The sequence below is a fragment of the Melospiza georgiana genome, chromosome 17 (assembly GCF_028018845.1).
Source record: "Melospiza georgiana isolate bMelGeo1 chromosome 17, bMelGeo1.pri, whole genome shotgun sequence".
NCBI lineage: Eukaryota > Metazoa > Chordata > Aves > Passeriformes > Passerellidae > Melospiza > Melospiza georgiana.
In genome coordinates, this window is record NC_080446.1 from 10,718,189 (window position 1) to 10,742,237 (window position 24,049).

The 24,049-nt window shown below is 45.7% G+C and overlaps 1 protein-coding gene across 1 annotated transcript; it reads left to right on the plus strand.

Annotated features, from left to right (window-relative positions):
- The first annotated feature begins 479 nt into the window (after positions 1-479).
- Positions 480-24,049, plus strand: ARHGAP40 (Rho GTPase activating protein 40). Its single transcript, XM_058036355.1, has 15 exons — positions 480-559; positions 9,700-9,902; positions 14,782-15,002; positions 17,006-17,081; positions 17,286-17,437; positions 18,014-18,179; positions 18,514-18,605; positions 18,717-18,794; positions 19,427-19,586; positions 20,292-20,374; positions 21,145-21,351; positions 21,611-21,751; positions 22,613-22,773; positions 23,552-23,607; positions 23,943-24,049. The coding sequence occupies exons 1-15, from the start codon at positions 480-482 to the stop codon at positions 24,047-24,049; spliced, it is 1,983 nt and encodes a 660-aa protein (XP_057892338.1).

The window sequence follows — 24,049 nt, forward strand, 5'->3', positions numbered from 1 at the left end:
AGCTGGGCTTTACTCACTGCTCAACTATGGCAAGAAATGCTGAATTGCTTCTTTAATAAGCACTCTGGGTTTTTTTCCCCTTCCCTCCCCACGTCCTCAGGCAGATATTTTGTTCTTTTCTTGACGTTCTCTTCAAGTACAACACAAAGAAGCGAATGCACTGCTTGGCTCCTCCTCCCCAGGCTGCGCTGGGAGTTCCTTTTTCGCGTGGGCTGAGTCTCACGTTAATGTTTAGCAAGCCCGGGCTGCAGCCCAGCCTCGGGAAGAGCTCGCTGCTATTTTCTGCTCTCTCTGGGCTGTCCCCCGTGTCCCAGCGTGGGTGGCTCCGCCTCGGGCAGCGCTGCTTGAGGGCTCGGCTGGATTTGCTGTCGCTCCCGCCGGGGCGGGGGGACACGGGCAGGGAGCAGAGGATGCTCCATTGTCACCGCAGCGTGCGCTCGGCACGGATGGACTGACCGACACCCTCCTCCCGGCTGGACATGGACAAGCGCGGCTCCAGGATGGCCAGGGGGGTGCTGGCACCTGTGCGGGCTGCCAGCTGTGCCCAGCTGCTCAGCAGGTACCGAGCGTTCCCTGGGCTGGTCCCGGCTGCTCTGCTCCTTAAAGCAGGGCACATGGGTTGGGGCAGGGGGAAGCAAGGTGAATTTCTAAGGCTATTGTGTGCTATTAAAATAGTGCTTTGAGTGCCCTGATCATGAAATGAAACCTGTGGAAATTCCCTTTCTTCTTCCTCATGCTAAGCCTACGAAAATCCCTGTTCTTTTCTCTGTGCTCGCTCTGGGCTGAGTGCAGCGAGCTGGGGAAGTGGGACCTGAGGGGCTGAAATGTGTCCCTGTGACACAGTGTCACCTGCCTTGGGGTCTGCCAGCTCTTCAGGGGTTTGTGCATCTATATGAATGTAAGAATGCTGATTTATCGTGCAAGTAGTGGAGGATAGAACAGAAATTTGAACTGCTCTGCTTGACAAACACTGTTCTGCTTGTGTGTTTATTGGATATTATATGAGTTAAGAATTCATCTAAGGTGCATTTGCATAAGTTGAGAAGTTTGCATTGAGTTTTAGAATATTTCCTTGCTGTAGTGCTCAGAATCTGTTGATTTTGGGTGAATGTGCTGGCAGTGGTTTTACTTCTAATCACAGCTCACATTTTCATGTATCTGTCTTAGTTGTCATTTTTTCCAGTCCAATTGGATGACACTGTATATTCAAAGCAAGGCAGAAACTCTTTAGAAGACCCCAGGCAAAATTTGAGTTGTGAAATAAAAAAATTAATAATAATTGTAGGGGGACTGACAGAGAAATGATATGGTAAATTACTTTAAAATTACCCACGTGGAAGAGAACAAGATTGAAACCTGCAGTGTTGCAGGCTTTCCTTGATAAAAATCAAAATATTTGTTGTTAACGACTTAAGGCTTTTGCCAAACGAGTTAGTTGAGTTCCAGTGTCTGTGCTGCTGCCAGAACACCTCTGTGGTCAGCTCTGAGGAGCTGCTGCAGCAGGAACTTCAAACTTGCTCACCAGCTTTGCCCCAAACATTGAACCCCAGCCAAGCAGCACTTGCCACCTTCTCACTCAGGACTCACCACAGGTGAGGTGTCTGTGTGTTTATGTGTAGCTAAGCCTCTTGCCCAGGATTGACCTAAAACTTACCTGTCCAATAGGGCAAGGATATGCCAGCCTGCTTCTAATTAGTTGGCCGTAATCAGGGCTTATTTTTGTTCAGCAACTCTGACATGCTCGTTGAGTTCCCAGTAATATTCCTGTTGGCTTGCAAGGGGCTGGTGGTGCTGCCATGGAGCAAAAGCCACTGCTGAGCCAGGTCTGCCTCCCTCTTCCTCTTCCTTTGTGGGACCTGGGGAGGCTCATGGGCTGAGCTGGTGGCCCTGGGCTGCCTGGTGACACTCCAGTAACAGAATTAGTTATTAATCCCAGCCAAGGGCTTTTCATGGCAGGGTAACAGCCAAGCACGTTGTTTTATGTGTAATAACTCTGCCCTGAGAAATCCAAGCGAGGAGTTGATGACTCCTCCCTGTCTTCCTGCATCCCTGAAGCTCTCGTGAGTGAAGCATCGCTGGATTCCAGCACGCCTCTCCACACCTCCTTCCCCTGTGCTGCTCAGCACATCACTCTTGTGGCCTCTCCAGAATCTCTGGGCTGTTCTCATGCAGCTGAGCAACAACTTGCAGTTACTCATTCTGCACCCTAATGCAGCTACAGCTGGTAGAATGGGCTAGAAAAAGAAATAAGGACGAGTTCTATCACCCTGATTTACTCCAAGTTCAACATTTGGGAAGCTGTAGGACAAGTGTTTAATATGTGTGAGCCTGCTTCAGTAAAAGGCAATGAATGATCACACAGGAAATAAGTTCAGAGCCTTTCCATGGTGGATTCAAACAGCTGGCAGCCTTTCCTCTGGAAGCCAAGGGGTCCCTCAGCCCTGGGTCCCTCTGCTGAGTGTCTGAGGTGTGCACAGGCTGGCACCTCACTGAAGTGCCAGCAGAGATGGCAATAAAGGAGAGGTGCCTCAGCTAACGGGAGCGTGTTTTGAGGATGTGTGCAGTGACTGGGAGCTGTTGACTCATTGGCCTCAGCAGAATCCCTGGCAGAGTGTGCTCGGGGCTGTGACAGCAAAGGCACCAAAGGGCAGTGGTTCCCTGCCAAAGGGCAGTGATTCCCTGCCTGCTGCTTTCCTTGTGGCTCTCCTGTGATTCCCTGCCTGCTGCTTTCCTTGTGGCTCTCCTGTGATTCCCTGCCTGCTGCTTTCCTTGTGGCTCTCCTGTGATTCCCTGCCTGCTGCTTTCCTTGTGGCACTCCTGTGCTCAGGCTCAGCCCGGGGCAGCTTCTCTATGGGAAAGGGCAGTGGGTGAGGACAAGGTGTGGGAGCTACAGGGCTGTGGGGTTTGTAGCCCCATGCCAGCTAGGCTGAGGGGTTTGGGATCCTGGTGCCATGCTGATAGATGGAATTGGAAAGGCAGAGCAGGTCCTTGTGGCCAAGGACATGGACAAAGCTGCTGGTGTGTTTCAATGGACATGGATTCAGTGGAAATGAAAATAGGGTTAGGAATGCCACCTTTTAATTAATGACTGACATCTAATCATCCTGTAGAGCAGCTTCATCAATGCACAATCACGTTAAAGATCCCAGTACTACTGAAGATTTATTTTGGCCAGGTACCCCTTTCTCCCAGCAGGATTTCCCTTTGGATGAAAGCCCTTTCCTGTTTGGCTTACCCTGCTAATGCAGGGAAAGTGAACAACAGGCTCATCCACTGTGACCTTACAGTCAAACACAAAGCCATGCACAGGGAGGATGAGTTGTGTCTTCTGAGGCCAAAACAAGCCCTGGCATGGTGGGACAGACACCCAGCTAATAGTGTAAGCTAAACATGGCTTTGAATGTTTTTAATTTGGCTGTATCTGCATGGGGTTATCAATCCTGTTCTTGTTCTGCTCTGAGTTTCAGTCAGAGATGCCTCTAGGCAGATCTGTAATTATAGGCAACTTTCCCTCTTCCTTAGCTTGCTTACTTAGCCCCTTACTACATGGAGAAGAGACAGATCAATTCCAGATGAAGGCCTGAGACAAGAAAGTAGAGAGGGAGTTTCTTTGCCCTTAAATACTTTGATAGAGACACTTATTGTCAGGAAAGTTACAACCTGTGCTTTAGTTGAGATCCAAAGCTCTGGTGGAGATAACAGAATCATAGAATGGTTTGGGTTGGAAAGGACCTTAAAGATTATAAAGTTCCAAACTGATGCCCAAGATCAGGTCAGGTTTCTCCAAGCCCCGTCCAACCTGGCCTTAAACACTTCAAGGATGGGACATCCACAGCTTCTCTGTGCCAGTGCTCTCCCACCCTCTGGAGTTTGTGCAACACAGAAAACACTGGAGGTGCCAGTCTGATACAGTGGGACACACACAAGCCTCAGGATTCCCATCTTCCACTCCACACAGCCCTGGGCAAAGGGTTGCTGTTTGCTTTTTCTGCTGTCTCTGAGAGTGCCAGGACAGGAGGTGGGGCTGTGCTTTCTCACTGCTGCACTGGGGCAGAGCTGCAGCTTTGGGAATTGCTGCACACACGGAGCAGGATCTGGCATGTCCTCTTTATCACTTGCAGAACTGGCTTCTTCCAAACAACCTGAAATGACGCTGCTCCCCGAGCTGCTTGCATAATGGCACATCTTGATGAGCTGATTGCTGTGTTACTGAAAACAAGCTGTAATCTTATTAGCAAATTGTGGCACTGCCATCTTAGCTATTCTCCCTGGTGCTGCAGAGACAGACCTTCAACTGTGCCATCCCACGTGGGCAAAGTCCCTGATAAAAAAATGCCTTAATGGGGACATAAGTGGGGGTTGGCAGCAGTGCTGGATAAAACAGCCTGGGCTAAAGGCACTGTGACTTCTCACAGGGTGAAACTATTAAATATGTGAGCAAATCTCTGGTCAGAGATATGCAGAGGTACATCAGCAGTAGCAGACTGCTAAAGCTAAAATTGCTTTAGTTCTGGCTCTAGCTGCTTTGGTTGAGTTAAGGTAGGGAAAGGAAAGCATGGTGAGAGTCTCTTGAGTAAGTTACTGTTCATTGCCACTGCAGTAATTTGATAATTAGCCTCTGTTTGCTTTTATGGCCTGGGTTGAGGCATCTGAACCAGCTATGTGCTTTCCATTTTCTCTCAAGAGTAAGCCTAAGGAGGTCTTTTCTGCATATTGGGGAGAATGAAGGAATTGGTAGTGGTGTTCATGTACAAAATTTGGGGTATTTTGAGGGCAAGTAAGCCAGGCATTAAAGATGTACAGTAGGGCTTTCTTCTGGTTTAGACCTTTAGTAGAAAAGTTGTGAAATTTTTGTTATGCAGGAGAGGCATCTCCTGCATAACATTGCTCTCTGTAGTAGGAATAGAGTTTTGTGTAATTATGTGTGTCTGAATGAAATAGTGATTTTGTGTATTTCTTGTAAGGTTTTGATAATGAGCAGATTGACTTCTTTCATACAGGAGCCTGTTTTTATATTTGCATTGATAATTTTGATATACTGAGGTTTAAACCTCGAATAAGAAAAATAGCTACAGCTACATCTATGGGAAAAAAGTATATATATGAATTACTGCTTCAGGATTTTCTCAGTTTTTTAAAGACTCCTGTCTGTTATTTCTAGGTACCTTTATCCCACTACATGGTTTTAAACAAGAAAACTGAGTATGTTAAGAACTGTCATGTGCTGATCTTTAGGTGACTTTTTTCTCTTCAGATTTAACTACATTTAGAAACATTTAATTAAAACAATTTCTTTATTTAGAAGAAATTTTCTTACCCTAAGTACTTGCTTAGGGTAAGAAACTGGAAGCAATGTGAGGAGAGCCTGCATGGACTTTTTGGTTGTTTGTTTCAAGTTTTTGCTTTTGTACTCATGAGTTGTTTTTGTCCTTGAAGTAAATTGAAGGCAGGTAGGATGTGCATGGTCTGACATTAACACAATTTTGTTCTCTGACTAAGGGTCTTTATCTGTCAAAATACTGCAACCAGTTGATAGACTAATCTCTCTTTTTTTTTTTTCCCTTGCAAGATGGTTCCATTCCATGCTCATGGTCTGGTTTCTTGTGAATGATGCTGTGACTTGGTGTGCTACTCCAAAGCTGCTCTTGAGGCTCATTCAGACTTTCTGTCTGTTTCTTTGTTCCATGTGTGCCTTTGGGCCTGCTCCAGATCTTTGGAAATGTCTTTAAAGACTTGGGTGCTGCTTGTGTGGCAGGACTGCCTTGTCTGCCTGAATTCTGTTCCTGTTCCCTTTTTCTCATCTTAGTTTTCTGGAAGCAGAAACTGAAAGGAATTCCATTTTCTTGGCTTGCACTTGTTGCCACCTGGTCTGTTTGAAATGCTTGAGAAGGAACCTTTTTATTTACCCATCTGCTAGAGAGGTATTTCAATGAGGGAGGGATGTTGAGCAAGCAGAAAAGAAGCCCAAGCAGCTCCAGGTCCTTTGAGAAACTCTCTCATGGGAGTGATTCAAGCCTGGAGTGAACATAGCAACAGTGTTTATTGTATTTTGGTATTCAAGAGGGTGAAGAATTACACGAGTGTTTGCAACATACTTGCAGTGTGGTGACAGTATCTAGGAACAGATCAAAAACTCCTCTCGGGCTGCGTTTTGCAGCCCAGGGTCAGTGAGCCCCCAGCACCGAGCCAGGCATGCAGAGCTCCAGGGATCCTCGTGGAGGGCACATGGAGAGGGAACAAAATAAACTGCAAGGGCTGTGCCAGCCTAATTCCTCACAGCTGGGATATTAATGTGTGAAGCCAGGCTTAGGCTGAAGGTGCCAGGTGAATCTGGAGCCTTGTTAAAACTGGCTGTGCCCTTGACAAGAGGAGGAATTTGAATGAAGATGCTCAGTCTTTCCACAGAGCCCTTCCTGTATGGCTGTCCTTAACAAGATCTTTTTGCCAGTCTCCTTTTTGTTGGGTTAATTTTTAAAGCTCCATAATCTGATGCTTTTTTGCTAGGTTGACAGTGCAATGGAGTGAACTTGATTATTCCACCTCCTCTTTGCCCAGTTGCACTGAGCCATTAACATTTTAAGCCAACAATCTCTGCTTTCAATCTCAGCTGTTGCTGTGCTGGAACGTCACAGGCTGCCCTCCACTTGACTCGGGTATGCAATGAGGAAGAACAATCTTTTAGGTGCACTGAATCTAAAATTAGCCTTCCACCTGGGCAGCTGGAGCTGCAAAGCACTGTGCACTGAGTTTAAGGGGGGAAAAAAAAGTAATTTAGACCAGAAAATAAAATGTTTTTTAAGTGTGAAGGTCTGATTTTTGTTGTCCAGTGAGACAGGAGCAACAGTTCTAGTTTAACACTGGTAGAGCTTGGCCTTGGGTCCTGCTGCCCCTCTGCAGAGCTGCTGTGTGATATCAGCATCCTGCAGCTTGCTGAAACCAAGTTTAGTGCATCAGTAAATGGGTCAGCTGAGGGCAAAAAGTTAGGATGGCTTTTGTTTGGCACACAGATAGCTCAGCTGTGGCTTTCCTGGAGTAGGTTTATAGTGTGACTGGTGGGCTTTTGGCGCAAGCAGTCCCAGAACATCTGTATTTCCAGCTGTGGAAGGAATCCAGGGAACTGTGGATGGTGAGAAGCACAGTCAGGGTGGGATGGGGTGCAGCAGTTTGGCAAAACTCCACCCTTGCACCAGAACTCTGTGATATGGACTGAAGGCAGACCAAAACCAGCTGCTGGCAGGGGCATAGCCTGAAACCTGTGCTGTGAGGGCTTTATGGTGACCTTTCTCAGGTGTGCTCCAGGGATATGCCCTAATGCCTTACATAAATAATGCTCCCCTTGGAATAACATCCCCTGGAAAGAAGCTGGCGTTCAGAGCCTGGTGTCTGGGTAAGCCATGCAGGAGATCTAAGTCAAGAGCCACCCTTTGGAAAGAGCTGAAGATTTTGTTTATTTATTTATTTATTTATTGGCTTTAAATGGTGTTGTTTTTTCCAGGCAGGCATGGGAAGGAGTTGTCACAGCCATGGGTGACAGAGGTGACACAGAGCACATCTCCTGGTCAGGTCTGGAGCAGGTTCTGCTGGAGCTGCAAACCTCAATTCTGTTTTGGTGTTGATCCCTGGAGATTTCTGGGGTGTTTTGAGCCAGCTCCAAACCAAGCTGAACACAAAGGAAAGGTGCATTTTGGAGCTGCTTTAATCTGTATAACCCAGATCCCATGGGAATGTAGGACAGTAACTTAAGGCAAGAAGAGTTGTTTTGTGCCTGCTGCAAGCCTGCAGCAGGGCAATTAGGAGAGCTTGTAAGATGGTTGTGCTCTGGGACACCTCTTCAGTGCAAGTTTGTTTTCCAGTGTTCCTCATATGGCCAAAACCAACTCCCTCAAAATAATCTGAATTCCTCCTTCCACTTTGTTTCATATTTCAAGTGATGAGTTCTGTGGACTGGTTCACAATAGAATCCCAGCAAGGTGTTGAAGAGTCTTTTTTGTTTAAATCTAATCTTATGAGATGATTGTCAGCAAATGTGAGAAAATGGAGAGGAGTACTGAAGGTGAAGAGTGAAGGTGAGGGATGCGATCTAACTTTTTAACTCCTAATGGATAAAGATAGAAATAAAAAGTTGAAAAGAGAAAAAATAAATTAAATTAGTAGCTGCAATGGAACTGAGAGAATTGGGCACAAACTTTGCAGGTAAAAAATAAGACTTAGATTAACTATTTAAATATATAGGGTATAAATTGGTATCCTGAGTGTTATTTGGGTATCCAGAAACAGGAAAGCAGATTGCCTCTGTTCTTGCCTGCTGGGTGGCAGAATAGCTCAGGTCAGTCTTTCACTTCTGTCTTCCTGTAAAACAAACAAGCAAATCCCTTTGGTTCTTGTTCTAAACGCTGTGCCTGGCTCCAGATGTTCCTGGAGTGATTCCTTTGCTGTGGTTCTGACCTCCAGAAGAGAGGGGCTGCCTGTGTGTGTTAGAGTGAGGAGTGTGATGTGCATGCACATGTGTAAACACAAGTGCAGAGTGGCCTACAGTGTTTGTCTCTGTTATTAGATCTTCAAATTAGCTTTTTAAAATCTGAAGTGCTCCTCAACTGAAGCAAGTTAGTGCCAGAACTGCTAATAATGGCTTTCTGGAATGAAAGGGGCTAAAACTTTCCAGATATTTTGCCATCTCTAACTTTTGGCTCCTAGAGCTAGGAGGTTAAATAGTATTTCGTGGATGTTTTGTTGTCATGGTTTTCAAGGTGTAAGACTTAGACTTGATTTTTTTTTTTTAAATGAAACTATAAAGGAATTTTGGCCTGTGTTTGGTAGTGGTGGCTGTTCATGTGTGTTTCTTGAACCACCCACAGTTAGTGTTTCACCTCTTTAATTTTTGTATTCATCAGTGGAAGCATTGAGGTGTTCTCATAAGTATGTTCCACTTACCCCATTTTTTGGTAAGTCTTTGAAAAATAGCAGGGTTTAAATAGCTTGGAACTCTTTGAAGACAATTATAGCTCATTTTAGGAGAGGCACTGTTTTATGAAGTGATGAGAAGCTCACAGCACCGGGGCTGAAAGCTGAATGAGGCCAGTCTGAGACTTCAGCTGTGCATGAATGAATCAGCAGGGTGGTAAGAAAATTCCATATGCTTGGGTTTCCCAGGACACCTCGTGTTGTTTCACAGCTGAAAAATCTGGTCTAGGCAGGAAAAGGGGGCCTCAGCCCTGTGAGTTGTTTGTTGTGTGAGCTGCAGTGCAGGGGATGGAGCTGTGCTGGGGTTTTGCATAGGGAGCACAAACCTGCTGGGTTTGGTGGGAGCTGCCAGGCTCCTCTCTGTGCCAGGTCTGGAGCACACATGCACTGAGCTTGGGACATCCTGGGTGGCTGTGAATGCAGAGGTGTCTGTGCAAACTTGCAGGGAGGTCTTGGAGTGAGTGTGGGGCGGTAGGTGCTGTGTTGGAGGTCACAGGAGGGACAGCACTGGAAACACTCTGTTGCTCTGTGTCCTCTCACATGTTTGGACAGCAGTTTTCCCCATTCTCTGGGGGATTTAGTCCCAACCTTGTCTCTATTGCTAAACACCAAGCAAAGGAAGTTCAGCACTTACCTCTGTTTGGCTTTGCTGCAGTCATTAATCAGAGGAGGCTGGACACGAATGCCGTGTGTGATACTGGAGCTTAATCTCTCTCCCCTTATCTCTTCCTCTCTCAGCAGCAGACATTGCCCTTGGAAAATGAACCAGCTTCCTCCAAAGAGTGCTGTGGCATCCCCAGTGTCAGAGAGCACGAATTCCAGGGGAGAGGCTTTGGACAGCTTGTCAATGGACAGTTTTTGGCTGGAAGTGGAGAACATTAAACAGAGCGCTGAAGCCGAGCAGGAGGAATGCGGCCTTGCAGATGTCAAAACACAGGAGGGTAGGTTGCCAAAAATGTTGGGAGTGAGGAGAGGAATGTGAACATCTGAAACAGAAGATTTGCTTATGCACCTGAACGACTCAGAAGCATGCTGGAGTATGGTTAGAATATTATCAGTCAATCAGGGATAGAGATATTATTTTAATTGGGTGGTGGATAATGCCCTGCAGAAGGGGAGGGTTGGCCTGGCCTGGTTTCGGCTTCTGGAGCAAAGCTGACTCCAAAGGTCAGTCCCAGGAGATGTTCAAGGCTCCAGGGTTTTCAGGCAGCCCCACCAAGGGTGGGGGCTCTCAGTGGCAGCTCAGGTGGTGTAGGGTAAACACTCTGTGAGAGCTGGGACTGTTTGTGTGCATGGTTCTGAGATTCATCATAGTGGCTTTTGTGGGAGCTGCTTCTGTGGAAGGCTGACTGTTCCTTCTCTAATTCCCTGTTCAAAAAACCACAATAAACATCCAGAAAGCCTTGAGTCCTTCCACACAAGGTTTTTCCTGCATATCCTTTTTTCTTTCTTTGGCAGAAATGTGCATGGGTTGTTTCTAATGCACTTTCTGCAGCACTGATGTTATCCAGTGCTTTGGAATAATTGGAACTGGGCCAGTTATTCCAAAACTTTTGGGAGTGTTTTCCTTCTATAGAATCACAGAATGCTTTGGGTTGGAAGGGACTTTAAAGCTCATCCAGTGTCATCCCTGCCATGGACATCTTCCACTGTCCCAGGCTGCTCCCAGCCCTGTCCAGCCTGGCCTTGGGCACTGCCAGGGATCCAGGGGCAGCCACAGCTTCTCTGGGCAAGTCTTTGGTGCCAGGGCTTTATCACCCTCCCAGTGAAGGATTTCTTCCTAATATCCAACATAATGTTCCCCTCTTTTAGTGAGAACCCATTGCTCCTTGTCCTGTCACTGCAGTTCCTATGAGCAGTTCCATGGAAAGTACAACACCATGGGCTGCTGGAAGGCTGTAAAGTGCTGATAAACACCCAGAGATCCCCCAGGTGGGGACCACACCTTTCTGTGTCCATTTTGAAGAAATTGAGGTGGTTGGCATCCCCTTGAACACAGGTTTGCAGCCTGCACAGCTGTGTGGTATTGAGGATGATCTGTGTCCTGGGGAAATGTTTGTGTGACAGTCCCAGTGTGCTGCTGGCCTTGGGAAAGGCCAAATGCTCTCATGGGGACACAGAGAGGCTCTGGAGAGCAGGGTGGGAACATCATTGTCCCTATCTGCCATCGTTGGCAGGACATGATAAAAATGAAGGTCTGCTGTAAAGTCCCTTTTTATAAAGGAAACAAGTTTGATTTTTAGAAGTGGAAGAGATGCAAAGGGATTCAGAAAATTAGTGCACCAGGAAGCAGACTGGAAAAGAGACCATCCCATGAGATGAAAGGCTGTCTGGGATATCCTAAAGACTGATATGCTGGAGGCAATTTGATTACTGTGTACAAGCAGGGATATGAGGAGAAGTCTTTTAATGCTGTAGATTAATCTAGCAGGCAGGAACTGAGTGCTTAATTGGCCATTGAAACCAGACAGGCTTGACATGATGCTCCAAGTAGCAAAGCCTTCCCAGCAGCCTGGGGAGGGAGGTGGGGCAGGCTGGGGCTCCTGATGCCTCCTCTGAAGGAGCTTAGGCAAATAAACTCTGTGCTGGGAGTGGGGAAGCTCTGGATGGTGTGCAGGGTGCAGGGCTTGGCTTTGGCATCTCTGCAGCTCCTGCTCAGAGCACAGAGGCTGTGGGGCTCCTCAGAGCCAGAGGCACCTTCACTTTGTGCATAAATCTGGGGTGCTGAGAGATGGGCAGCTCTGTCTGGAGACAGCCTGGAGATGGCTGCTGATAACACAGGGACAGGACAGGCTGTGGAGATAAGGCACTGCAAACACCCAGCTGGGATCACTCCTGTGCAAGCCCTGGGTGAGCAGGAGTGTCCTGGGGAGCTCCTGGTGGCCTGGTGGCAGTGTGTAACTACAGGTTTAGGGCAGTGAAAGGTGCTGAGGGAACTCACGGCCTTGCTAACAGTTGGTGGGAGCAGGAAGCAGCTTTTCCTGAAATGCAGCTTTGTGCTGTCCTTGCTGTCACTGTCTGCCCGGCTCTGTCCAGGGCCTGACAGCACAGCCAGCTGAGGACACAGGCACTGAAATATCTGTTTGTGACCTTACAGCATGTAACTGTGGCTGAGAACTGCCTGCAAAGGGGGATTCTTCACCATCAAACATTAGATAGGAAGTTGTGCTTAATGTTTAGTCTGAAAATGTAGGGTGTTCTAGCTGTCCTTTAAATATTTGGGAAGTGAATACTTTATTATAAATGATATTTTTGACTAGGTTATATTTCAAGTAAATTTGTGGAACTGGGGTTCTTTAGTTTTTCAAAATCATTCCCAATCTTGCCCTCCTGAAATGCTGCTTGCCTGGAACTCACAAGGCAAATCTCAGCAGCTCTCCAAGCTTAAAGCTGGAGCTCATCTTCTGTGGATCTCTCTGCTCTGACCTGTTTCTCTCCAATTTTTCCCTTTTCCCCAGAAATAACCCATTTTGCTGGTTTCCTTTTGTGTTACTGGCAAACATAACTGGGCCAAAATAGCAACCAGAGGAATTACAATCTGGGGCTTTGGCACCAGCTGGGGCAGCAGGCTCGCACGGATGTCCGATGGAGGGGCTGCTCTGTGGGATTGTGTGCAAGATCAGTTTCCTGTTATGACTGGAATTGGCTATTTTCAATATTTGCAAGCAATACACTTCACTTCCTCTAGTTCCCAAAGGCAAAATAAACCAGAGGCTTTTTGTGTGTTGCTCTGCTGTGAAACCGTGGATGCAGAACAAGGAGGTGTTTGGTGAGGGGCTGTGAGTGGGACCAGGACTGGCTGTGCCCAGGGGATGCTGTTACCTGCTAACTTCTGTGAACCAGACATGGAAAAAGACCAAAACTTAGGACCATGGAGGAAAACTAGACAATTTGCTAGAAGATTCACTTAGGGAAATACTTGACTTCAAGTTCAGCTCTATTTATTGTGGTGTGATGATGAAAAAAGTTCTGTTTCATTATGACACCAGAAATCACAAAGACCACACTCTGAAGACTGAGTTTTAATTGTGTCACAGCACGTGTTTGCAAGCTGCATCAACATGAGGTTTCTCCAGAAAAATGAAATTATTTAATCTCTCAAGGAGAGCTTCATGGCTGCTTTTTATTGGTGCAGCAATAATAAAACTTGGCCCAAGCTGCTGTAGTAACTGAGGAGGTGGAAGTTTGCATAGGACAGGAAGAGTGGGAATGAGCTGCTCTGTGCCAATCAGTTCAGTTGTGAATTTTCTTTTTCCCAGTATAACCTTTGGCAGGGCTGTACTGGAGGTGCCTGCAGTGAATGAATGTGGTAGATGGAATTGAAAAGATAAAGGCTTTATGGTGTTTGCTGTGTTAAAGTTGAAGTCACCTGCTAAATTGTTTCTTTCATCTTTGAATTTCAAGTAGCTGCCTTGCTCAGGGCACTTTCTCACTTACACTTCCTTATGAGTGTATCCCATAAGAAAAAAAAAAAAAGTCTTCTGTGTTTGAAGTGTAACTTTATATGTATTGATTGAAGAATGAAGTGGAATTGAGCTTGTTTGAGTAATGTTGCTGTACTGTCTCCAGGCTTCTCACACTTCCTTCTGGAACTGGAATGGTCTTTAATTTTAGTGATATTTTGAATAGGCCCAGGCATAAAACAAATGCACAGAGTAAAAATAACGTTTTTGCTTTAGCTGAGTGTAGTTAAAGTGCATACCAATCCACTTAAAAAATTAAAGAGTATAGATTATATACATAAATAGTTCAGCAAGTATAGTAAGTAAAATGCATTTGAACCAACCAGATCAGGATCTGGAGAAAAAAAAAATTGATACCTAGCATGCATATAGATTTTTTAAAAAAGTAAAAGAAGCAACCAAGTTGTTGGGAAAAGTACAAAAGCCAAATATGCAGTATTATGTGCTGTGGCTTCTCACAAACCTTTTGTCCATTCTCAAAGCTGTTGAAGGATCAGGTGGGATCCAGGGAAGCCCTGCCACTCCTTCTGGGGTGGCTGTGTGCTGCTGCCAGAGCTCCCCTGTGCACAGGCACTCAATGGAAAGGCAGATTTATGAGTCCATCTGACTTCACTGCCACAATCCTTGCCCAAATACCCAGAGTGACACTTGTGCCCTCTCCTGCCCAGCTCCTCTGGGAACTGTGCTCCTGAGAGTATCTGTACCTCCACAGTTCTTTCCTCTCCTTTTTCCTTACCTGGAATGAGCAATAAGAACTGTGTGAGCAGCTACACCTGCCCAAGGAGCTGTGTGAACTCTGGTGTCACCCCATACCCAGCTGGGCACTTAGGATTAGGGCTGAAATTCTGAGAGCAGCCTTCAGAGCACAGCTGTGGCTCCCTCCCATGATGTCCCACTGGGAACAATGGGACAATCCCAGCCAGGAAACAGCCCAGGCTCCTGCTCTCTGCCCCTGAAGCACTGCAAGAATCCCAGAACTAGAAAGAGGAGGTGTTCAATATGTTGCCTACTTAGAACAAGCAGCTGTCCCGCTCAAGGGATCCTTCCTGTCTGAATCCAGGAAGTTAAAGGATGGAAATGCCCCAACAGTAAGCACTGGAGGAATTTTTCTTGTTAGAATTTATTAGTCTTGGCTTGTCAAGGTGGTACAAGGCAACGTGTCTGTGTTTGGTGGTATTTTGGGGTGTGCTGTGCTGTTATCTTTGCAACATTGGGCAAGGATAGACATTGTGTAGAGGAGGATCAAAAGAAATAATGCTTTTATCTGGAAATTCCTATTTTGACACACATCCTTGTAGTTCCCTCTGAGAAGAGGACAGTCACTAACCGCTGCTCCCTCCTCCCTGTGCCCTGGCAGAGGGAGAGGCCGAGGCCGAGTGGCTGCAGGACGCGGGGCTGGCCGAGCTGCTGGGGGAGCCGGCGGGGGACAAGGACAACCTGGTGCTGCTGTCCACGCTGACCAGGACGCAGGCGGCGGCCGTGCAGCGCCGGCTGGACACGTACTCGCGCTCGCGCCGCAGGAGGAACAAGCACCCCGTGCGCGACGTGCGCGACATCTTCGCTGCCAGCAGCTCCCAGGTGCGTCGGTGTTGCCATCTTATTGCAGGGGTTCCATACTGCTGTCTCCTTACAGCAAAAGTTTCGTACTTTCTTGGTGTTTCTCATGGACAGCTCCTCAGAACACTGACTCTTTCGTCTTTACAAAGCAGCCAACTGACTCCATCCATCCATCCATCCATCCATCCATCCATCCATCCATCCATCCATCCATCCATCCATCCATCCATCCATCCATCCATCCATCCATTTTTTGTAGTACTCTTCTTCTCACTGGTCACAGCTGTGGCCTGTTAAAGTCAGGCCTGCTCCTAATCTTTGATAATTGGCCCAGCTGCTACTCCTTAGAGATAAGATTACTTTCTACACTGTCTTTATTTTCTTATATCCTATCCCCCTACATGTTGACATCTCCTAAAAGAGCTTCTTTCTTGGGAAGGATGGAAGTTTGACAAGAAAGTCTCACAGATATGTATGTTTAGCAGAAAGATTTTTAAATGTAGAACATGAAGAAGGGATAGAGATGGAAGCAAGTTTTGATAGAGAAGAAAAGAATTGCTGAGCCAGTCTTACTGGATATGGATACCCTTTGTGTCCTTGGTTATGTTAGTTAGAAGGGGTTTTTATGACTTAGAGCAAAGGATAAACCCATGTCAAACAAGATGTTTTTACCAAACAGAAAGATAGCACAGGCAAACAAGTCAGCAGATGATGCAAATAGAAAAAAGGTCTCAGAATTTTCCACTGCAAGAAAACTGAAAAACAACTTCTAGCTTAAACTGTAATGTACTGACTTTTAGTGATTGGAGAACAGTAACATGAATATGGTAATTGCAGTAGTTATGATAGGCTATAGATAATAGTTAAGGTATAGATTGGTTCTACTGTATGAAGATGCTCAGCAAAGAAAAGTCTATAATGAATTGTAACCAAAACCAAAGGGTCTCCAGGCCTGCCTGCAGCTGGAGCTGACAGCTGTGAGCACTGCTCTGTCACCCATGGCCCTGGATGTAACATCTTGGATGGAATAAACTGCATTTTGTATATAATAAACTGCATTTTGGAGAGCCCCTGGAGTCCCTCATTTCACATCCCTCATTTCAGCTCTTACACTTCTTGATTCTTCAAGTCAAGCAAGTGGAGCTTGACTTGGCTTCCTGGGTCTAGGGCTCTTATAGCACATCAAAGGCAACTCCCATGTTAGTGAGGGAGAGAGAATGATCATCTGACTCCATGGATATCAGAAGGCTAATTAATTACTTTATTATACTATAATATTCTATACATCTAAAACTGACTCTGCCAAGCACCCAACCCTGCACACAACTGCTCACACTGCACTGAATCTCATGACTGTCACCGGACAGTCCCAACACACACACACACCTGGCCAAGGAAACAAAACGTCCTCACTTTGGGTAAACAGTCTCCATGTTGCATTCTACTTTTGCACAAACACAGGCACAGCAAATGATAAGAATTGTGTTTTCTCTCTCTGAGGTTCAGAGAATGTGAATCCCAGAAATGTTCTTGGGAAGAGTTGTGCCTTGCTTTTCTCTGTGAGGAGAAATGTGGCTACAGGCTCCTGGTATGTCTTGGCTTCCTTTCACTTCAAGAGATTGAGACTGGAGAAAAGCTGATTGCAGTGCTGAGGAGTTACTGAAGGACCTGCAGATGCACAGCCCTCCCAGGCTGGAGTAACATTCCTGCTCTACAGTGCCTTGTGGAGCACTGCCATCGTTTGGAGCCCTCTTGTGTTGTCTTTGTTCCAGTGTTAAATCACCATTAAACAAAACAAGAGCACTCCCCAAATTCAGTTCTGATAAGCTGACCTTGCAGAGGCGGAAATCCTGGAGAAATACTAACGCTGCCTTTTTGGAAGGGAGGATTGGTTGGTTTATTTAGATTTTTTTAAATCTTTTTAAAAACTTGATAAAGAATTCATAACCACCATCTTTTCAGCTCTTTTCCTGTGGTTCTGCTCTTTCGGTTGTGGCTAAAACAACTTCTTTCTTATTTTTCAGGACACAGCAGCAGAGAAAGAAGAGCCCAGCCCAGATCCACTGTGGCACAATCTGCGGACCTCAAACACCCAGAGAAGTAAGGGGAAAGTTTTTAAATGCAGAGTAGGATCTGAAGTAGGGCTGGAACTGGAAGGAAAGCCACACACATATTTAAGTATTTGCAGTATCTGAAACTTGTTTGTGTTGGGGTGTGGGTTTCTTTATGTGATAAAGAATTTAGCATTTTTAGCTCATTTGCTTTCCTGGCTTGCAGAAATTCAAGGCAATTTCTCCTCTGCAGCAGAAACCCAGGATTATTCCTGCACAGTTCGAAACCCTGGGAAGGAGGAGGTGTTCAACATGGACGTTGCCTACTCAGAGCAAGCAGCTGTCCTGCTGAAGGGATCCTTCCTGTCTGAATCCAGGAAGTTAAAGGATGGAAATGCCCTAACAGTAAGCACTGCAGGAATTCTTCTTGTTAGAATTTATCAGCCTTGGCTTGTCAAGGTGGTACAAGGCAACAGGTCTGTGTTTGGTGGTATTTTGGGGTGTGCTGTGCTGTTATCTTTGCAACATTGGGCAAGGATAGACATAGTGTAGAGGAGGATCAAAATAAATAACGCTTTTATCTGAAACTCCCTATTTTGACACACATCCTTGTTGTTTGCTCTGAAAAGAGGAGAGTAACTAAACTGCACTTTCTTAGTCATAATTCTAAAGTTTTCTCCTCTCTGCAAATAAATTTCGCTGCTTCCAAAATTCAAGTAGATTTGGGTGGGTATTAGGCTGCCTTTAACTTAGAAAAACTGGCATCTCTAGTGTGATTAAAGAGCAATATTGAAAAGGGAAAATATTTATTCAGCTGGTGGTTGAGTAGGAGTAGTTATGGGCATATGTCTGGTCTTGAACACAGCAGGAAGAACAGATGCCTGGTTATGATTAAAAAAAATAAGACTACAGCAAAAGTTGTTCATTTGTGGGATTAATAGAGATATCTTGAGCTGAATCTTTTGTATATGTTTCCCTTAGAGATTTAAGATCCCAAAGGGCAGACTAGGAGTGACCAGGATTGGAGATCTGTCAGCTCAGGACATGAAGAAGATCCCCACACTGGCCCTCATTGAACTTACAGCTCTCTGTGATATCCTGGGCTTTGAGCTGAAGAGAAACAAAGCAGCAAAACTGAAAACCACAGGTTTGTTGTACTCTTTTTTGTGCTTTTTTTTGGTTTTTTACATTCATCTTCTCATCATACACTCATCAGTTTTGTTTCAAATGTTAGAACAGAGGGTCTTTGATAAGAAACCTTGTGACAGGTGTGTTTTCTTTGGATTTCTCATGGAAGTCAGTGGACCATGACATCAAAACCTACTACCATATTTATGTCTGGCTGCAATTGTCCTGTTTAACTCTCTTTCTCCAGTATCAGTGTTTACAAAAGTCTGCAGTGGAGGATTTATCCCTTACACCTCTGTTAGAGCTGTGACTGAAATGTTGAGACCAACTTGGAAATGTTGTTTCTGTTGTAGAGAAAAGACTCTTTGGAGTTCCACTCAACACCCTGTTGGAAAATGACCAAAAGCTGCTGCCCAACACCAAGGTCCCTCTGCTGCTCCAGGCAGTAAGTTCTGTTCTGGTTTCATTCACACTTCTGGTCCTCAGAGTCAGGAGGCTGTGATGGGGACAGGCTGACTCCTCCTCTGTCCCTAAGAGCTGTTTCTCCCTCTGACAGCTGCTGTCCTGCCTGGAGAAGAGAGGGCTTGAAACAGAGGGCATCCTGAGAGTTTCTGGGTCCCAGACCAGGATTAAGGTATGAGCCCTTTAGCATTGTTTGGAAGTGTCAGGGGTGATCAGGAAACATTTGCTGAAGCAAGTGTTTGACCTGAATTATCTCATCCCCTCCCCAGTACAACCACAAACACTCAATGCTGGGAAATACTGCAGCGTGTGCTGATGTCACAGACAACTTTTATGAAAAATCCTTTCCTTAGGATTTTTCCTCCTGAGAAGCTGACTGACGTCAGGAACAAAATGTAAACAATGGTTATCTGTTGCTGTGGAATGTAACAGGTGGATCTGTGATTGGCCCATGTTGGTTTGTTTGTAATTGATGGCCAATCACAGACTCTCTGTCTGAGACACAAGCTTTTGTTATCATTCTTTTCTATTCTATTCTTAGCTAGCCTTCTGATGAAACCTTTTCTTCTTTTCTTTTAGTATAGTTTTAATGTAATATATATTATAAAATAATAAATCAAGCCTTCTGAAACATGGAGTCAGATCTCTGTCTCCTCCCCATTCTGAAAACCCCTGTGAACACCGTCACAAGCTGAGGCTCTCTGCACCATTTTACCTCAATATCTCACCCTCCCAGTGCTCAGCCATAAAATTTCTCTCACATTTGCTCACTAAAGCACGTGAAAAATTCCATCTTTCTGCTAGAGCCTGGAGCAGAAGCTGGAAAGGGACTTTTACAGCGGGCTGTTCCGCTGGGATGACGTGCACCAGAACGACGTGTCGGGGCTGCTCAAGAGGTTCATCCGCGAGCTGCCGGCGCCGCTGCTGACTGCAGAGTACCTGCCTGCCTTTGCTGCTGTTCAGAGTGAGTGCCTGCCCTGCCTGCCAGCACCCCTTTGGGCTGTGCAGAGCTGCCCTGGCAGGGGTGCTGGGAGCCTGCGGTGATGGCAGCACAGCACAGCTGAGGGTTGCAGTCACTGGTGATGGGTTGAAGGTGCCTTTCTGCAGCAGCGCTGGGCTGGGGCTTCAGTTCTGTGTCACTGCAGCCTGCAAGGTTGCTGCATTTGTCAGGACAAATTGATCAGTAGTGACGCCCAGACTGAGCAGTGGGAGCTGGCCAGGGCACACAGCCTGCAGGTAATGTGCTGTTCTGCAAGCACATTTCTTTGTTCACTGGTGGGATTAATAATTGAGCTGAACCTCCTGTGTGTGTGTTCCCCTTAGAGATTTATGATCCCAAAGGGCAGACTAGGAGTTTGGATGTGTTAATCTTGAGTGCACAAGTTCTTTGTTCAAAAAATGGGGAGTTATGTGTTCTTTTGCTGTTCTTCAAGAGCATGAGGGCTGCTGGTTGATTGTGTAGCTAAAGCAAATGAGTCAGTCTTCAAAAACATGGGGAGTTCCCTTCTTAAGGACAGAATGAGTTTGAGTTGCTTCTGTGAAACAAGGTCTTAAATTCTAGATGACCAACCACTCAACAAGTAATTGTCTCATTCCTTGGAGGTTTCCTGTGCTCAAAAAGAAGGGTCAGAAACCTGAATCCTTTGTCCTGTTGTTACTCTCCTTCTAGATATTCCAGACCTGAAGCAAAGATTGCAAGCTCTAAACCTCCTGATCCTGATTCTTCCAGAGTCCAACAGAAACACTCTGAAGGTAACTGCTTGCTTTTGATTTAGCCAGTAAAACACAGAATTGTTTAAAGTGAAGAAAACCTTCTTAAAAACACTGAGTCCAACCATTCCCCCAGCACTTCAGGTTGACCACTAAGCCATACCCCCAGTTATATGACTTTTAAATAGTCATCACCTCTGCCTTTCTGTGCTTTATAAGAGCTGTGGTGGTTGTTGCTGCCTTTTTTATTTTCTTCCTCAGTAGTTCAGCTCCCATATATTAAAGGTAAGGCTGACTTAGCACCCTGAGCACTTCATTTAGAGCACTGGAATGTATAATTCGGTCAAAGATGATCTATCATGAGCACTGGAATATATAATTCAGTCAAAGATGATCTGTCATGGCTCTGGTGGAACTGTGAGGTGAAAGAGATAATCCTAAAAGATTTTGTTTTCTACATTTGGGAATGGCTTTGAGGGGACACTGAAGGAAAGGGGGGGTTCATCTTTGGATTCAGAAACTTTTACAGCTAGAATTTATAAATTACCACCTGCCAAGGAGTAAACACTCATCTGTTTCCCACACAGACTGTTTTTCCTGATTCAGAAATAATAGATAAACCTCTCTTGGTGTGGCTATTAGTTGCTATCCTAGTATTAGAAATTGCTCACTCCACTTCCTGACTAGAGAAATGGGATTTGCTGATCTATATCCAGAAAAAGTGCTAATTAATGATCTCTCCAGCAATTGCCAGGGTAGTTTTTTGAGCATTACCAGTAATGGATGGCTTACATCTCTTTCCCTCTTCTCAGGCCCTTCTTGAGTTTCTCAGCAAGGTGGTTGCCAGGGAAAAGAACAACAAAATGAACCTCTGGAACGTGTCCACAGTCATGGCCCCAAACCTCTTCATGCACAAGGGGCTGCCAAACAAGATCCCCGAGGGGAAGGAGAAGCAGCTGGCGGAGGGGGCGGCTGACGTGGTGCGGATGATGATCCATTACCAGGACCTGCTGTGGACTGTGAGTTTTACAAGAATTTGGTGGCCTGGGGCAGCAGTGTCTTGGTCTTGTTAGAATTGGGATAGGGAAAGGGATAGCCTAGGGAATTTCAGAGGAATTACACAGCTGTGAGCAAAACCTCTGGCTGAATTCCAAGGCTACCTAAAGGTATACAGATTTTCTTGTCTATTTATGGAGCTAAAGTGATGATCAGGTTCCTAAATGACCTCCTTATCTCTGCTTGATTTAATTCCTGTTTTCACCCTTCTCCCCTGCCCAGGTCTCCTCTTTTCTGGTGGCTCAGGTGAGAAAGCTGAACGAGAGCAACAGCAGAAGGTACCAGTTCTGTGACAAGCGGATCAAAAATCTGCTGCGCAAGATTCACGCTGATAAAGACAAGGTGGAAAAGAACCAGGGAGAGGTGAGCTAGGGCTTGGGGAAAAAACAAAACCCCTGTGTGGCAGTGTCAAATATTTAACTGAGAACCCAGAAAGATGAAAGGGGTGATACCCTTGAAAAGAGCCAGAGGGACAATAAAAAGCAGAATGATGAGGAACAGTTTCCCAGATGCTTTTGGCCAGGTTGTGGCAAAACCTGATCTCAACAGCAAGAGCACTAAATGCATTTCTGGCTGCAAAACACTTAGTTAAGAGCGGGGAAGAGATCAGGAGCAGAAATTTTGTTTTTCCCCATGTTAAGAGCAGAATTCCTATGGCTCTAAGTGTCCCATGTGTTGGAGCAGATATATCTGCTGTGATAAAAGCAGATTTGTTTTCATTTTTAAAGCATAAATTCAGGCAATTGCCTAATTTTCTTTTTGCTCTACAATGTCTGTTAAAATGGCACATCACTTGGTGCTTCCTTTCTTTGGAAAGGACCTTTCTGAAATTCAGAGGCCTGCAACCCAGATCTCTAAATTCCTTTCCAAGTAATTTAAATGAATTTCAGAAGAGTCATTCACACTCGTGCCAAACAGTTTGTCAGAATTCTTTCTGACAAATCCCATTTTCATCCCAGCTTGTGTCAGTGCTGTGTTTGAACAGCAGAGAGCAGCAGCACACGCTGATGGAGAGCACAGGGCTCCTCTCGTGGCCACAACGCAAAACATTGATGATTTATTCACAATGCTCACCTGGGTGCTTCCATTCAACCTGTACTGTAAGAAACAAGCCCAAATTCTTGTTTAATTCTGCACACTCTCCAATCTATTTTGAAAATTAATGTTTTGGCTGATGAGAGTCTTCCTTTAAGCACTTTTTTTCTTTTTGCCTGCCTTGTTCAGCCTTCCAAGGTTGTGAAAGTCCACGCCTCACTCCTCCTGAAGGACTCTCTGGAGGTGCACTTGAACAATGCAACCAGGGTTGCCGATGTCTTGAGGCAGTTTCAGAAGAACCTGTGCCAGAATGGCTGGAATATTGTTAACACTGTCAACCTCCTCAAGTGGTAAATGGCTTTTTTTTGTCTCTGCTTAAAAAAGAAAAAAGGACTGAGTGGTCTGGCTGCTGCTTTCTGTCTTGAGATGGAGGTGAGGTGGAAGCACAGCAAGTCATGAGGAGAGATTGTTCTCTGTTCTAAGCTTGGGAAATGGAGCTGGATGGAAGGCAAATTTTATTCTGAGTGATTCCACCCAAAGCTCAGACTGTCAGGAGGTCAGGGCTGCCCTCTGGGCTGCTGGACACCAAGTGAACTCCAGAATCCTTGCTGAAGGGAAGGGAAAAGGCAACAGCATTGATCCTGGCAAGCAAAACCCCCTCCAGCCTTCCTGCACAAAAGCATCACCCGTATCACTGCCTGGAGTAGTAATTCCAGCGTGCTTATGTTAATGTAGGGATTTCCTAAAATAAACTGTGCAATCCCTTCCTGTGCTCCTGTGGTGAATTGCTGAACTAACCCAGAAAAGGAGCAGAGGAGATCCTGCCCTGTCCCAGCTCCTGCAGGCTGTGTTTGGTGGGTGATGTGGCAGTGCCTCTCCTGTGTCCCAGAGGTGTCCAGGAAAGGAGGGTGAGGAGAGGTTGGCTGGATATGGGTCAGCTCACCAACAGCTTGCCTTGTTTTCTTTTTTGCCAATTTTGGGTGCCCTGCACTGTGCATGGCCTCTGTCCCATGGCCTCTGAACATTGCTGGCCTCTGAACCACAAACAACCCTTTTGAAGGAATATTACTAAACCACCCAACCTGTCTTTGCAGAGATTTAACCTTCAGTGTGGTTTTCTTTCTGCAGTAACAACTCCACAGAGTGCACAAACCTGCTCCTGTATGAAGTGGGAGGCAATATTGGTAAGTACAAATAGTAGCTGAAAATAAGGACTCTGATATCCAGTTTTTATGCTTAGCTTCTTTTAGGAGGTAGTTAAAAAACTTCTCTGGGCAACTGTGCCATGGCCTCACCACCCCAAGACTGAAGAATTTCTTCCTAATATCTAATGTACATCTTCCCTCTTTCCTCTCAAAGCAATTAGCTCAGATTTGTGGAAATGCTTCTGAAAGATAATATGGAAATGAATGTGAACAAATCCTAGTTTTTAGGTGGGGGCAAAAGCAAACAAAAACCAAATCTAGCAGCTAAAGGACTAAGGATATTTAAAAATGTGGGTCTTTTCTTGTTTTAACAGGTGAACATTGCCTGGACCCAGACACTTACCTCTTGGACTTGTACCACATCAACCCCCATGCTGAGTGGATAATTAAGCAAAACCCATCTTGCCCTCGGATGTTCTAA